This window comes from Myotis nattereri (assembly GCF_964212035.1).
Source record: "Myotis nattereri genome assembly, chromosome: 3".
Taxonomy (NCBI): domain Eukaryota; kingdom Metazoa; phylum Chordata; class Mammalia; order Chiroptera; family Vespertilionidae; genus Myotis; species Myotis nattereri.
In genome coordinates, this window is record NC_138077.1 from 202,092,042 (window position 1) to 202,107,349 (window position 15,308).

Sequence of the window (15,308 nt, forward strand, 5' to 3'; positions counted from 1 at the left end):
GTTCTCTCCCTCGCTAAAATCTGAGCCCCTTGAAGGCAGGGACAGTGCCTTCTCTGCCTCCCCTGAGAATGCCATTTAGTGCACTCACCCATTGCAGATCTACTCACTCAGTAGCCATAGTGACTATTTACAAAATGCAAGTTTGATTATATCTCCTGCTTAAAACCCTTCAAATGCATCGCTATTAGGATAGCTGTTATTATTCTTTTAATCCTCACCTGAGGATTTTTAAAAAATTTATTTTAGAGAGAAAGGGGGGGAGAGAAACATCCATCTGAGAGAGAAACATTGACTTGTTGCCTCCTATATGTGGAATCGAACCTGAAACCTAGGCATATGGCCTGACCAGGAATCAAACCTGCAACCTTTTGGTGTACAGGAAGATGCTCCAACCACTGAGTCACCCGGCGAGGGCAGGATAGCTGTTATTGATATAAATCTCCAAAGCCTTATGGTATGGTGCCTGCTAATCCCTCTCATTTTAGTAGGAAGTCCCCTTCCTACTCCCTCTCTGCTCTCCAATCATTCTGGCCTTATTTTCATGTTTCCAAAACAATGTTTTCAAACACTTCTAATTACTGTCTGCAGTAAGAAATTTATTTACATTGCAGCCTATTTGATATATGTAATAACAAAAGTTTTGCAAAGCAGTACTTAGTACTTAAACAATGCACAACTTTTTTTTTAAGTTGGTATCCACTACATTGATATTATGACCACAACATGTATTTTGAAAAACACTGTTCTAAGAACTCTTTACCTCAGAGTCTTTGCATATGCTCTGCTCTCTGTCTGGAAAGCTTTTCTTGTATCCTCTTTACCTGGATGTCTAACTTATTCTTCAAGGTATGAAAGGAAAGGATGTTTCTCTCTAGAGTCAACTACCAGCATTTGAATTCTGAAGATAGTGATGAATAAGTTAATACATGCAAAAACTCAAACAGTGTGTGTGTGGCAAATCGCAATGCTTCATCTTATTGTGAAAGGTAGTAATTACGCAAATATTATATATTTTTAAAAAAGGGCCACATACTAAACCTGACACCTCGGGGAGGGAGGAGGCGCATGGCAGGCCTTACAAACTGGTGACCGAAAATAACCATACAGGATGGTCTGAACATAAACATTCCTAACTAAAGTGGGTCATGGTGGTTAGTCACTTCATAGGCCTGTAGCTTACTTGGCAAAGGTCAGTTTGTACGTTGAGCCTCTATATTGATCGTCTTTGTGTGTCTAGTATAACGTAACTTTGAAATGTCAGAGGCACAACTTCTGGCACCAAAGCACAAGACCAACAGAGCAGGAGACCACAGAGCGAGCGCCTCATTGTTACTGTCCACATACCACCCCTATGTACTGTGCATGTTAATTAACTATCCTGTACCCACCAAAGTAAAGGAAGTGTCTGTTTTGTTTTTAATCCAGTCCTAGAAATTTCCTACTGTTCTGCTTTCTTGTTAGTGTTTTTGTTTTGTTTCTTGTGCCTTTTTAAAAAATATATATTCTATTGATTTTTTACAGAGAGGAAGGGAGAGGGATAGAGAGTTAGAAACATGAGAGAGAAACATCGATCAGCTGCCTCCTGCACACCCCCTACTGGAGATGTGCCCGCAACCCAGGTACATGCCCTTGACCGGAATCCGCAGGCTGACGCTCTATCCACTGAGCAAAACCGGCTAGGGCTCTAGTGCCTTCATCTACCACCAATCGATTTCATATAACTCTCCTTACGGCTCCTTCTTTGATTCTAATGTATGAAGTTCCAAAACCGCAATTCTTCAGAGCATTTACTTAATCCATTGAGATTTTGCTTCCTGGCATGTCCTCAAAATTTGGCTCAAACGATGAGTTTTCTATAGACTGACCATTCTTTCATCGACATTATTAATATGTCTTCCCACACCTTCCAGACTCTAAGCCTATGAAGACAAAAGCTTTGGCTAATTTTTGTTCATCTTTACAGTCCTAGGTGGCACTTCACCGGGCAATGACACGGAGCAGCTTAGAAACACCCGGGAACCGGTCCGGAAGAGCGGCCGGGAGGAATCGAGGCGGCGGGGCTGGGGGCGGGGCCAGCGTAGGGCGCCACGCGTCACCGCGTCGCTCGGAGGCCCGCCCCTCAGGCGGGACCACGCCCACCTGGAGGTGTGTAGTCACGTGGGCCCCCGGGCCTTCCCAGGCCTCCGCCGGGTCAGCTGAGCCAAGATGGCGACAATGAGGGGGTCGCTGCGGCAGAGGCTGGTGGGCTTGGCGTCCGTCAGGGCTGTAAGTGCCGCGCCGGGGACGGCGGCCATTCTGCACCGTGACGCTCGGGTCGGGGGCGTGGCTCGTGTCGGCTGTTCTGAGAAGTGAAGCCAGAGAGCTCGTCAGGCCAGAGTCAGGTGGACCTTGAAGTCTGAGACCCTCTGTGTACCCCAAATCCCTGAGGGTCATGAGGGAAACTGAGGCCCAGAGGGGGGCGACCTGCCGGTGCCCTAATTCCCTGCTCAAGGCGCTTTCGCGCGACCCTGGCACCTTCCGCCCTCTGATTGCGCCGCGGCCTCTCCAGCTCTGGCTGTGAAGTGTCGCCGGTCGCCCCGCTTCCGAGGGAGCAGCAGGGTCGCCCCGGCTTCGCCTCCTGCGCGCCTGCTGGGCGGTGGGGGTGCCCGGGCGCGGGAAGCTGGAGATGGGCCTGCGCGGGGAGCCTGCCTCTTGTTATTCCCGCTTCTAAGTGGAATACATAGTCCTTCTGCTCTTAATTCTAGAGCAGACCAGAGGTGAGTCAAACGGCGAGAAACGTTGGTTCCGGGGCCAGCATTCTGAAAATGGACCCATTCCTTCAGATCTGCCCCTCTGGGGGGTTCCCCTCCGTCCCCCCACTTCATGGGCTTATTTGGTGTCATTATGCAACATCCACAGTTAGTCACACAGGCAGAAAGGAGCAAGAGCAGTGTAAGTTAGGTGTTTACATCTGTTCAAGTATTACAATACTAGAGGCCCGATGCTCGAAATTCCTGCAAGAGTAGCCCTTCCCCCGGCTGCGGGCACGGCTTCCAGACCCGGCTTCCCTCGCAGCCCCAGCTTCCTCCAGAAGGTCGTCGGGAAGGACGTCTGGTCTAATTAGCATATTAAGCTTTTATTATTGTAGATGAGTTCCAAGCCCTGGCGGGGTGGCTCGGTTGGGGTTGGTTAGAGGCCTCCGATAAGCCAAGGTTGCAGGTTCTGGGCAGGTCTGGGCACGTACAGGAATCAACCAATGCGCAAATGAGTTGGAGCAACAAGTGAATGTCTTTGTCTCTTTCTAAAAGCCAGTTAAAATCTTTTTTAATAAATAAATAATGAGTTCCACAAATTTATCCAAAAAAGTATGGTAAAACACCACTCTAACATATAACATATTGCACAGCAAGCCCTGTTAGTCACCGTGGGGAAAATCATAAAGTGCTTTCATTCCTTCCCAAGGTGGGGGGGGGGGGGTGGTCACATCGCCTCTTCCTCTTGTGTGTGTGTGTGTGTGTGTGTGTGTGTGTGTGTGTGTGTGTATGTGCGCGCGCGCACGCATCCCCTGGGGAACTGCGACAATCTGCTCCTGTTTTACTTTTTGTTTATTCTTTTAAACCAAAGGCCAGCACCTCATCTGTGAGTACGTTCCCAAAGCGGGTGAAAATTGTGGAAGTTGGTCCCCGAGATGGACTACAAAATGAAAAGGTAAAGTTGGAAATCAACCACAGAAGCTGTTTCTGAGCGTTGAGAGTTCGTGTGGTAGGGTAGGTGCAGCAGGGACGGACTGACAGAGCTATCGATGCCAGACACCATCACTCTGCCCAAGCTAGGGCTTGGTGGGGAGAACGCAGGCTCCTGTGACGGCTAAACGATGGTGATGCAACCGGTGTGGTAGCCCCAGGTCCATTTCAAGGCCCAGTGGGGTGGGGTGGATGATGCGTGCTGGGGGAGTGTAGTGTGAGGGTGAGGGCATGCCTTAGATCCAGCAATTCCTTGGAGGAGGATTTATCCAAAGGAAGTCATGAAGGCCACATGCAAAGATTTAACCTGGGGGATGTTCCTTACAACCTGAAGAAAATTGGAGTAGTGCTGTCCAGTAGAACTTCCTGTAAGATAGAAATGCTCCAGACCTGAGCTGCCCCATGTGGTAGCCACTAGACAAACACATGTGGCTATTGAGCACTTGAAATGTGACTAGCATGAATTTTTATTTTCATGTCACTTAAACTTAAATTTATATAACCGTGTATGGCTAGTATCTAATATACTGCACTGCACAGATCTAGAAGGTTACATATCTGGGAGGTGTTAAGGGTGGTTTTCTTTCTTTCTTTTTTTGGCATGTGTTTTCAAAACAATCATGTATTAACTATTTTTTCATTAAGAAAGCTTTTTTTTAAAAAGTAGACCAGCCTAATTTTAATGTTGAGCATATGCTAGAAACAAAAACTGTAAGTCCCATGAGGGCAGAATCATGTCTGTCTGCTCATTGCAGTACCACCTACCACCTAGCACAATCCCTGGAATATAAAGCGCTCTCAGGATTATCTATGGAATAGATTACATTAAAGCAGTGCAAGAGAAATTGTGGGGGAGGGTATGGAGGGACCTGAACTCCTTAGGATTTTTTACCTGGTCCTGTAGTCAGTAGGGAGCCACGGAAGGCTTTTGAGTGGTAGAGTGAGACAGTAGAAAGTGTTCTAGGATGATTCCTGTGGGATGAACTGGCGGAGTGAGACCAGGCCATAATATACATGGGATGATGGACTAATGGTATTAGATTTGGAAAGAGGGACCTATAGAAGCTGCTTAGCAACTAGACATGGTGTGGGGGGAGAGAAACATAGGCTGACCGTGTGAGGATGAGATCCGGTGCCACTTGGGAGATGGAAAAGGAGCATGTAATACTTTGGGGGCCCCGTCTCGTAAGAACCAGAAGGTTAGTCATCTCTGCCCTTTCAGGCCAGGGTACCTTGCTCTCAGTTTGTTTATGATGGGGTAATTAATTAACAAACTTTCAGTTAAGAAAAAGCCTGTATGGCAGAAAAATATGGTTTCCATGTAAGTATTAACACCCTTTCAGATGATAAGCTGCCTCCACTGCAAAATGCTATCTGTAGAATTTGAAGACGCTTTGGACCTTATCTATTGGTGAGGATTATATGTGAATTCATATTAGTGTTTAAAAGTTGAGATAGTGAAGTGTTTGCTGTAGCAAAAACTTGGAACTAACAGGCACTGCTTTCTGAGGCCATTTTCTTCCCAACTTTGCTGAGCTGTCTTTTCTAGTGTTTGTCTTTCCATTACAGAATATCGTCCCTACTTCAGTGAAAATCAGGATGATAGACATGCTTTCTGAAGCAGGACTCCCCGTTATAGAAGCCACCAGCTTTGTGTCTCCCAAGTGGGTTCCTCAGGTGAGCCCCCGCCCTCAGTGAGAGATTTTCAGATGAGAGGGATGGAAAGGTTTGCAGTTGCCCTGGAAGAGGAAGTAGAAGTCAGGAACATAGATTTCCTGGCCTCTGGCTTTCAGTGGCTGTAACCTGGGAGTCAGGAGGCTTGGATTCAGTCTGGACTCTGCCCCCGAATTGCTTGGTGACCTTGCTAAGGCCATCCCCTCTACAGGTTGAAGGTGACCTCTTCTGGCCCTGGAAAGCTAGAATTTCTAGGCCAGGCCCGTGGATTCTGCCTGCTTCACAGAGACAGTCGTGGGGAGAAAGGTCCTGTCCCAGCTGAGTGGGATAACACAGAGGAGCTGAGCCCAGGGCCCGGCTTGGAGTGTGTTCTCAGTAATGGCTGCTGGTGTTGTTACTGCGGTCACTGCTCTGTAAAGCTGACAGTGTTAGCCATGTGGAGGAATTGGGGCCATTGCCCACACCCAGGGGCCTCCTGGCCCATCAGCCGTCACACAAATAATCAAGGCCTTGGGGAGACTCAGCTCTGCGGAAGGACTCATTCTCCAAGGGCCCGGAGAACAGAGATCTTGTGATAAACAGTTTTGTGTACCTGAGCTCTCGGCCTGACCCTGGTGATGACTCTGCCATGTCGCCTTTGGTTCCAGATGGCTGACCACATCGAAGTCTTGAAGGGCATCCAGAAGTTTCCTGGCATCAACTACCCAGTCCTGACCCCAAATTTCAAAGGCTTTCAGGCAGCGGTAAGCTTGTTGGTGGAGCCCCTGAAATGAGATGGATGGCACTGGTCCCTGCCTTGTCCCTGGGCCTCAGTCCCTGTCCTGGGACATCTGTCTGAGAGCCGTCTCCAGGGGTGGTGAGCACAGTCAGACAGACAAGGCAGTCCTGGCCTTGCCACTCCCAGTTCTGTGGTCTTGACAGGCCTCAGGTTCCGCCTATAAAATAGGCTTCATGATAGGGTAACATTGTGAAGATTTCAGAAGATAAAATGCACATGAATTTCCTAGCAAGAGCCTGGTGGAAGATAAGTGCTTAATCAGTGGTAGTTTTGTTGCTCTTACCCATTTCCTCTTTAGAGAAAAGTAAGCAAGCACTCCATAGAGCTTCATCAGTAGTTGCTAGAATCTGCCAACTTTCTTAAAACTTTAGATGAGAACATCATTGAGATATTGATTCCAAATTGAGGCAAAAGCTTCTTTTAGAAGTGACTGACTTCCAGAGTGGTCATGGCAGGGGCAGTGTTGGTCCCTGAGGGAAGGCCAAGGTTTCTTTCTTATTGAGGTACTAGAGGCCCGGTGCATGAAATTCATGCACTCGGGCGGGAGAGAGGACCCCATGGGTGCACTGATCGGGTGCACTGATCGGGGCCGGGGAGCGACACGGGAGGCTGACCAGCTGAGGAGGGGCTGCAGGAGGGCTCCAGGGCGAGTCTGGCCTGTCTCAGTTCTGATGGGCCGGATCCCAGCAGCAAGCTAATCTACCGGTTGGAGTGTCTGCCGCCTGTTGGTCAGTGCACATCATAGCGAGCAGTTGAGCGGCCTTAGCATATCATTAGCATATTAGGCTTTGATTGGTTGAATGGACGACCGGACATTTAGCATATTAGGCTTTTATTATATAGGATAATTCACTGTATTAATTCTCCTGGCTTGCCATAACAAAATACCAAAAACTAGGTGGCTGAAAATCACAAAAATGTATCCTCTCACAGCTCTGGAGGCTAGAAGTCTGAAGTCAAGGTGTTGGCAGGGTTGGTTTCTTCTGAGGGCTCTGGGGTGGATTGTTCCATGCTCTCTTCTAGTTTCTGGTGACTGCCAGCAGTCGTTGACATCCTTGCCTTGTAGATGCATCGCTCCAATGTCTGCCTCCATTTTCACTGGCCTTCCCCTCATGTCTCTCTGTCTTCACATGGCCACTGTCTTATAAGGACACCAGTCATATTAGAGAGGAACCAATATGGCCTCATCTTAATAAATTATTTCTACAATGACCCTGTTTCCAAATAAGAACACATGTTGAGGTACTGGGGTTTAAGACTTCAACATACCTTTTTTGGGGAGACACAATTCAATCCATAACATTCATATATCATAAAATTCACGTTAAGACAAGGGTTTTGCCATTCTAGGGTTCCTTAAAGAAGAAAATGCTAAAAGGAATTTCCCTGGCTGTTGGCAGGTGGCTGCTGGAGCGAAGGAAGTGAGCATCTTCGGAGCTGCCTCCGAGCTCTTCACCAGGAAGAACATCAACTGCTCCATAGATGAAAGTTTGCAGCGGTTTGACCAAGTCTTGAAGGCAGCTCAGGCAGCCGGTATCCCTGTGCGGGGGTGAGTCAGGCCACATCGGTGCTGCCTGTCTTTTCCTCAGTACCATTCTGGCCAGTACCAGACTCTGACCCAAGTGACCCTCCCCCACAACAACTCATCCTGTGGGCAGACAGCCTAAGCTCCACACCGTGACATCCTTTCCCAAGTAGATGTGGTCAGAAGAAATCCTAGCAAGCGCTTTCTCCAATCCTGGTCTTTGGGTCAGTTCACCAGAGGAAATCTAGTAGGACAGGACTAGACCCGTTTTGTGGAGGTCAGTTTACTCTTGGCTACACCACCGACACTTCACACGTTCCCAAAGAATCCCCTAGGCCTCTTAAGCCTCCAGACCACATCTTTAAGAGCAGCAGTGCCAGGAATCGTCATATGTAACTTCACAACTGGCCAGCAAGGAGGGGACTGGCCCCACTTACAGGTGACAGGACAGGCTCAGGAAGGACGAAGAGTCTGCTGGAGGGTCACACAGCTGTCCAAATCGCAGCCAGAGTGCTTTCAGAAGTGCACATCTGGCCGTGGTCGGGTGGCTCAGTTGGCTGGAGCTTTGTCCCATGCACCAATAAAGGTTGTGGGTTCAATTGCTAGTTGGGGGAATATGGGAGGTAACTGATCAGTGTTTCTCACATCTCTCTTTCCCCCCTTCTCCCTCTCTCTAAAAATCAATAAAAACACCCTTGATTTAAAAAAAAAAATGCACATCTGACCACATCACTTCCTGGTTAGACACCTTACAGTGACTCCCAACTCCGCTTGGCTCACAAGACCCTGTGTGAGCCAGCCTCTGCTCTCCGAGCAGCCTCCATGGTCACTGCTCCTTTCCAGCCCAACTGAAACGTCTTTTCATTGTCACCTGGACCTTTTCCTTGCCTCTGGACCTTTACACACGCTTCCCATAGTCTCAGCACTCTCTTCCTCCTGTATCCTAATTGTCAGGACTAACTCCTGTTCACCCTTCAGGGCCCCTCACAGATGCCAGTTTCTCCAAGAAGCTTTCTCTGCCCTTCAGCTGGAGTTAGTGCTCCTCCTCTGGGCGCCCAAGTCCCTTAGACATCCTCTAACATAACACGTGGCTACTTGTTAAATCATCTCCTGCCTCCCGCCCCGCTAGACTGAACCCACATTTCTCTCTGTCCAGGTGTGCCCCTCTCCCAACTCAAGGCCCAGCACACAGTAGGTGCTCAGGAACCAATGGGCAGATGGATGGATGGATGGGGAAGCAGGGGCTTGTCAGGTCTGCCTGCATCCAAGCCTGTGCTCTTTTCTCAGTATCTCTCTTTTCCCTGCTCAGCAACGATTGGAAAATAAGGGGGAGAATTTAAATGGAAAACTACACTGAGCCCTGGCCAAGTGGCCCAGTTGTTTGAAGTGTCATCCCCTACATCAAAAGATTGCGGGTTCGATTTCCACATACCCAGGTTGTGGGTTCGATCCCAGATCAGGGTGTGTAGGGGAGGCAACTGATCAATGTTTCTCTGTCACATAAATGTTTTCTTCTGTCTCCCCCCAATCAGTAAAAAAACGTATCCTCTGATGAGAATTTTAAAAAACAGAAAAGAAAAATATACTGAGATCTTTGAGGCTGAAGTTATTTAACCAGGAAATATTTGTTATGCCTCTCCGTGCCTCGGCTGTTCCTTTGTTCGGTGTCTTGAACACACCTGCTCTGCCAACTCAGGGCGTCTGCATTGGGCCCTCTCTGCCGGGAATGCTCTTCCTGTGGCCGTCCTCGTCTCCCAGCTGCAGCGTCCTGTCTTCCCAGAGGTCTTCCTGAGGCACCCAGCCACTGTTGGCCTCTTCTGTTTGCTCCTGGCGCATTCCCGGTCCTTTCCTTCGTAGCACATCACTTTCTGAGATTATCTCATTGATTGTCCTTTAATCAGCTCTCTCCCGGATTTGAAATAAGCACTGTGAGGGTGGGGTCCTTGTCAGTCTTGCTCACTGAGCTTCCCTAGCGCCTGGCCCATAGTGGGCAACTCGGTAAATATCAGTTGAATAACTGAGTGAATGAATTGTCTGGCAGCTCACCAGAGCAGGCCAGCCAGCTCCATCCCTGCCTTTGGTTTCATGGGCCCCTGGTCCCCTCCGGTGCGTATGGGCCCCAGCTCCTCTGGCCCATGCTCTGCTTTACCTCACCTCTGTACGGCTCAGGTGCCTGCTCATAATGCCCTCTCCAGCTCCTCCTTCCTGCTGGTCTCTGGCTGCCTCTCCAGAACCTCTGCCACCCCTGCTTCCTGAACTGCAGGCCTGTTAGTCCCTCCCTTCCCTGCAGTGGCTCTCCACTGCCCCCTCCGGCACTAAGCGGCACAACCTTTATTCTGGCGCCACATCCTTGAATTAGCCTTTCCAGGCACTTGGCCTCCTGCCCAGGTTCAGGTTTTGATTTCCGGCTAACCAGGAATGTGTGTCAGACAGCCCCCCTGCCTCAGCCCTGCTGACCAAAGAAGCCAGGGGCATTGACACCATTCCCCTGTCTTCCCACAGGTACGTCTCCTGTGTGCTTGGATGCCCCTATGAAGGGAAGATCTCCCCAGCCAAAGTAGCTGAGGTGTGTGAGTGTCAGGGTGGGGGGGTGTGAGGTTGGCTTCCTTGCCTGCCCCTGAGTGCATAGGCTCCCCTCACCACCCTTTCCTGATGGGTTACCGATTCCTTAACACCCCTGCCCTCCCCGCAGAGTAAAATGCCTCCAATTGAGTTTCCAGTCTGGTTAGTGGACAGGCAATAATTGAGGTGATAATCCTTTCTGGAGAGGACCCCCCGCCCCCCCGCAACCCCCGCCCCAGGGTTTTTGCTGTGCCTTGTCTTGGTCAGAGCGGCCACTTCACATCCTCTGAGCAGCAACCAAGTCAGCCCTGAGGACACAGTGTGGAAACTGAGTTTGAGCGTGAGGGACACAAGAGCTCATGGTATTTAGTCCTCAAAACCACCCTGCAAATTCGGTATTATTGTTGAGACTAACTAACTTGCCATGCAGGTTGCCAATGGTGCCACCGGGTCTCCACCCCCATCTCATTTACCTCCAAAGCCCACCTGCTCTTCCCCAAAACCAGGTAGCATCCAAAAATGAGGAATGGTAGGTGTGGCATCTGGGATTGAGAGTGACTGCTGTGCTCCACGGCTCAGCCTCCTGTGGCCACCATAGCCCTTCAGAGGCCTGCCACTGTTTTCAGAAGCAGAAACTGAAGCTCAGGAAAGTTAGTCCCTGGCCAGGATCCCACGGCTAGTGAGCAGCAGAGCTGCGGTTTTAATCCAGCGTCGTCTCTGCGGAGCCGCTCCTTCCTTCCACTGCCCGCCTGCCCCCTTCCCCCGCCCCCCCTTCCTTCCCCTTCCCCCCACCCCTTCACACACACACACACACACACACACACACACACACACACACACACCCCCGCCCTGCAGGCTGCGGGCTGCTGTCACTCCTCACCATTTCCTTTATGCCGCAGACCATTGCTGAGTGTTGGCCCCGCCACACCCTTCCTCCACCTTCTCAGCAGCACCCTGTAGGGAAGCATCTCCTTGGGCGGGGCTTACACTGCTCTGGTGTTGCAGTGATTTTAGGGCTTTGTAAACGGGCTTCTAAACATTTAAATAGTGACGTACTTCTGTCAAAAATATAAAGCGGGCACCTCTGACGCCTGATTTCACAGACCTTCCCACCAAGGATAAGACTATAAGAAAGGGGTCCGTTTTACTGCTTCCAGTGGCTGAGTCTGCCACAGTGTTTGAAGGCGGTAAGGGAAGGACTGGAGTTTGAGACCCGGGTGGGAGGAAAGCATAGGGGTTGGAGCCCAGCGCCTGCTCCTGACGTGCGGTGTGCTGACGAGAAGAATGAGGAATATCACTCCACTCAAAGTTGGAAGGAGCCTGTGACCCGGTTGGTTTAGTGCTCAGACCTGGAGGTGTTCTGGACAGGCCAAGGACCCCTGTTTCGGAGCTTTGGATCCTTGGCTGGGGAATCTGATGTCCTCCAAGTGCCTGTTTGTTTTCCCAGGTCAGCAAGAAGATGTACTCCATGGGCTGCTATGAGATCTCCTTGGGGGACACCATCGGCGTGGGCACCCCTGGGATCATGAAGGATATGCTTTCTGCTGTCATGCACGAGGTGCCCGTGGCTGCCCTGGCTGTCCATTGTCATGACACCTATGGCCAGGCCCTGGCCAACACCTTGATGGCCCTGCAGGTAATACAGGCATGTCCCAGGAGAAAGGCATGAGTCCATTCTCCCAAAAGATGTGGCGGCAGGACAGCTGTGTTTCATCTGTGCTTTCAGCAAGCCTTCACTGTGCTGAATGCTGGTACCTGTGTGACAGGCCCTGGGCTCACTCTGATGGACGTAGACATGTGATCCTGCCCCAAAAGTTCTTACGTCTGTGTGTTAGGGGCGACAGTGCAGGAGTTAGGGAATAATCCTCATGCATTATGGCAAGTGCTCGAAGGAAGCACAGGCTGAGGAAGGTCCCCACCCCAGCGGGGAGGTCAGAGAGGATTTGCCAGAAGAGGCCTAAGTGAGGCTTGAAGGACCTGACAAAGTTCAGCAGTTGAACAGGGAGCAGAGGTGGCTGGGCAGCACTGCACTGAGAGACTGAGGGAGGGTTCGGGGAGGACTACTGGGCCCTGGTCCTGGATGACATGCGGGTTTGAGTGTGCGAGCACCTCTGTGGGAGCAGCAGGCAAGGAGCCAGGCAGTAGGGAGGTAGGCAGAGGTCAGAGGGAGAGCCTTAATGCTGCTTTCCAGAGATTGGACTGGAACTTCAGGTTGGGTTTCCCTTGAGGCTTCTTGTGGGCTGGTCCTGTATGAGGAGTCCCTGGCCTGGCTGCCCATTAGAAGGAACGTTCTCAGTGTCTGACCACAGGCTGCCTTGCTGGAGCATTAGTCTCATTCCACCCTGCTGTCTTTAGGAGAGGCTCATGTCTCAGGTGATTCTATTACTTTTTGGGTCTGTTTTCTCAGAGTTGTGGTTGGCAAGGTTGTTAAGGTCTGTTAGAAGTTTAAGGAGGAGAAAGGGAACAGTCATCTAAGGGAGTAGGAGATGACTGACTGGGGAAATGGCCTGGTCCCTGGGGTTAGAGAGCAGCCTTGTGAGGGAGGGCGCATAAATGAATCACAGCAAACAGCAGGGATCTGGAATCCCTTCAGTGGGAGGCGGTGACTTGAGGTCCGTGATCAGGAAGGGCCTCTCTGAGGAAGTGACTTGTAGGCTGAGACCTTAAGGGTAAGAGGGAACCTTGAAACCATTGAAGGAACTGAGTGGGGATGTTCCTGGCAGAGGAAACAGGGTACACCAAAAAGCCTCACACTGGCCCGGGGCTAAAAAAGAGGAACACCCTCTCTTTCAGTGGGATTTCCACTTTAACAGAATCATAAACCAAAGGAAAGAATAACCTGCAGTGGAAAATCAGGCAGCAGACAGTTGGGAGGTTTAGAAGGACCCGCTTTGTCGGCTTTGGCCCCCACAGTGACAGCCTTGTCACCATCCTTTCGTCTCCAGATGGGAGTGAGTGTCGTGGACTCTTCTGTGGCAGGACTTGGAGGCTGTCCCTATGCACAGGGGGCATCGGGAAACTTGGCCACCGAGGACCTGGTCTACATGCTGGAGGGCTTGGGCATTCACACGGTAAGCTTGTCTGCCCCTGTGGCCATAGCCCTGAACTAACCAGGGGACAGGAGCTGGTGGGCTTGTTTAGTAGTTTTTTGGGGGTCAGTGGAAGAGGGAAGGAGGAGCAGTTAAGAGGGGAAAGGTGCCAGAGGATTATTGTGTACTTTTGAGATAGCAGAGTGTGGGTGATCCAGGCCTGGAGAAGGCCAGGCTCTCAGTGTGAGTTTGACAGTTTGGTTTAAGGAGGCACCAGGTACAAGGAAAGAGCCCCCAGAAGGCTCAGGTGTGGGACCTGAAATGAGTCCGTTGTCTCTAGACGTTTGTTTTGTTCTCTGTGGAATGAGGCAGTGGAACTAGCCCCCAGGGCTCTGTCAGAGTCAGTAAGGGCAGCCAGTGTGGACGGAAGCACGGCAGCTGTTCTTTGGGATCAGATGGACCTGGGTTTAAAACCTTGTCCTGCCACTCACAAGCTGTGTGACCTGACAAATGACTTCACCTCTCTGGGCCTACGAAATGGGAATAATAATAGCACCTATCTTGTAGGGCCGTTATGAAGATGAACTAAGAAAACGTAGAATGCTTAGCCCAGAACTGAGCACATAGTACACATCAGTAAATAGGAGCTATTGCTATGAACAGGTTTTCTGGAGTGGCCCTTTCAGTAGGTGTTTTTACTCTCTCTGCCTCACAGTTCATTGCTTGAATATGTACTTTTTGACCACTGTGGGCCAGGCCCTGTGCTAGGCCCTGGAGATGGAGTACTGAACAAGACCAACAGATTCCTATTCTGGTGGTGGCATGACACAGATTGAGGCATCCTATACAAGGGGAGTCAGAGGGGGGGCCGATGCCAGAAGGACATGACCTCACAGGCAGCTAGCTGGTGTCTATCATCAGAGGAACAAGAGCCTGTCTGTCTTCACCTTTACTTTTTCGTTTCATTTAAAAAAATTTTTTTTAGAGAGGAAGAGAGAGAGAGCGAGAGAGAGAGAGAGAAACATTGATCGGTTGCCTCCCACACGCGCCCCAATGGGGGATTGAACCTGTGACCCGGGCATGCACCCTGACTGGGAATGAAACCCACCACCTCTTGGTGTACGGAAGGATGCTCCAGCCAACGGAGCCACACCCGCCAGGGCCACCTTTAGTGTTTCAGTATCACAGTTGTATGTCCAATGTGATGTTTCCCTGGGTATTGAGGGCATGTCATGACTTACTGCATCTTCCAACTTGTTTCTCAAAGGGCGTGAACTTCCAGAAGCTCCTGGAAGCTGGGACCTTTATCTGTCAAGCCCTTAACAGAAAAACCAGCTCCAAAGTGGCTCAGGCTACTTGTAAACTGTGAGCCCCTTGCCCACCTGAAGCTCTGGGGACTGTGGGAATAGGGGCACGTCTGATGACTCACTGATGGACACACGGAAATGGGAGTGACAGGAACAGGAACAGGCACCTCACCACCAGGACACCTAAGTATGACTGAGAGGCCTCCCTTCACCATGGACCCGGGAGTTGAGGACACTTGGGAACCCAGGTCCCTGGCTTGGGTTGATCCCCAAGCCTTACCTCTGGGTGACATCTGCCAGGTGGCTACACAGCGCAGCCCTGCCATGGCCTTGGTGCCGTTGCTCTCTGACTTTGTAGGGCAAAAGGCATGGACGGTTTTCCCTGAGCTGGCAGAGGGCATTTGCTGAAGGGATGAGGGCTGAGCTTCTGCATTGGCCACCTGCCAACTTAGCACCTGAAAAAATCTCCACTCTGAACATGGTTTTTGAAAACAGCTATGTAATTAAAGGTTTAATGACATGGAACCATTCCAGTGCTCTGCGGATGTGTGTATATGAGAGCAGAGGAATCAAACATCTTTATTCACACTGAGGGGGAAATGCAGACTAATCTTTGGATTTTTCTCCGTTTCTCCACCTGAGCCCCAAAAGCAGCGACTGGGAATTGGTGGCTTGGGGCTTACTCTTGGCTCTGACCGGGGCTGTTGCACA

The 15,308-nt window shown here is 50.5% G+C and overlaps 1 protein-coding gene across 3 annotated transcripts; it reads left to right on the forward strand.

Annotated features, from left to right (window-relative positions):
* The first annotated feature begins 2,164 nt into the window (after window positions 1-2,164).
* HMGCL (3-hydroxy-3-methylglutaryl-CoA lyase) lies at window positions 2,165-15,127 on the forward strand. 3 transcript variants are annotated; one of them, XM_081086534.1, is made up of 9 exons: window positions 2,165-2,265; window positions 3,604-3,687; window positions 5,292-5,399; window positions 6,044-6,139; window positions 7,575-7,723; window positions 10,202-10,265; window positions 11,709-11,897; window positions 13,207-13,332; window positions 14,558-15,127. In XM_081086534.1, exons 1-9 carry the CDS (start codon window positions 2,206-2,208, stop codon window positions 14,657-14,659), a joined length of 978 nt encoding a protein of 325 aa, XP_080942660.1. In that variant the 5' UTR covers window positions 2,165-2,205; the 3' UTR covers window positions 14,660-15,127. The 3 variants fall into 3 exon arrangements, with proteins under 3 accessions (XP_080942660.1, XP_080942662.1, XP_080942661.1); XM_081086536.1 differs by having other exon boundaries at window positions 2,182-2,381; XM_081086535.1 differs by having other exon boundaries at window positions 2,198-2,756.
* Window positions 15,128-15,308: the final 181 nt, after the last annotated feature.

What these genes read in the sequence shown, in the direction of transcription:
- HMGCL (XM_081086534.1), top strand. Translation starts at nt 2,206, where the DNA reads ATGGCGACAATGAGGGGGTCGCTGCGGCAGAGGCTGGTGGGCTTGGCG. An exon ending in CTCCCAAGTGGGTTCCTCAG is followed by an intron (nt 5,400 to 6,043) that starts GTGAGCCCCCGC and finishes CTTTGGTTCCAG; the next exon opens with ATGGCTGACCACATCGAAGT. An exon ending in TCAAAGGCTTTCAGGCAGCG is followed by an intron (nt 6,140 to 7,574) that starts GTAAGCTTGTTG and finishes GGCTGTTGGCAG; the next exon opens with GTGGCTGCTGGAGCGAAGGA.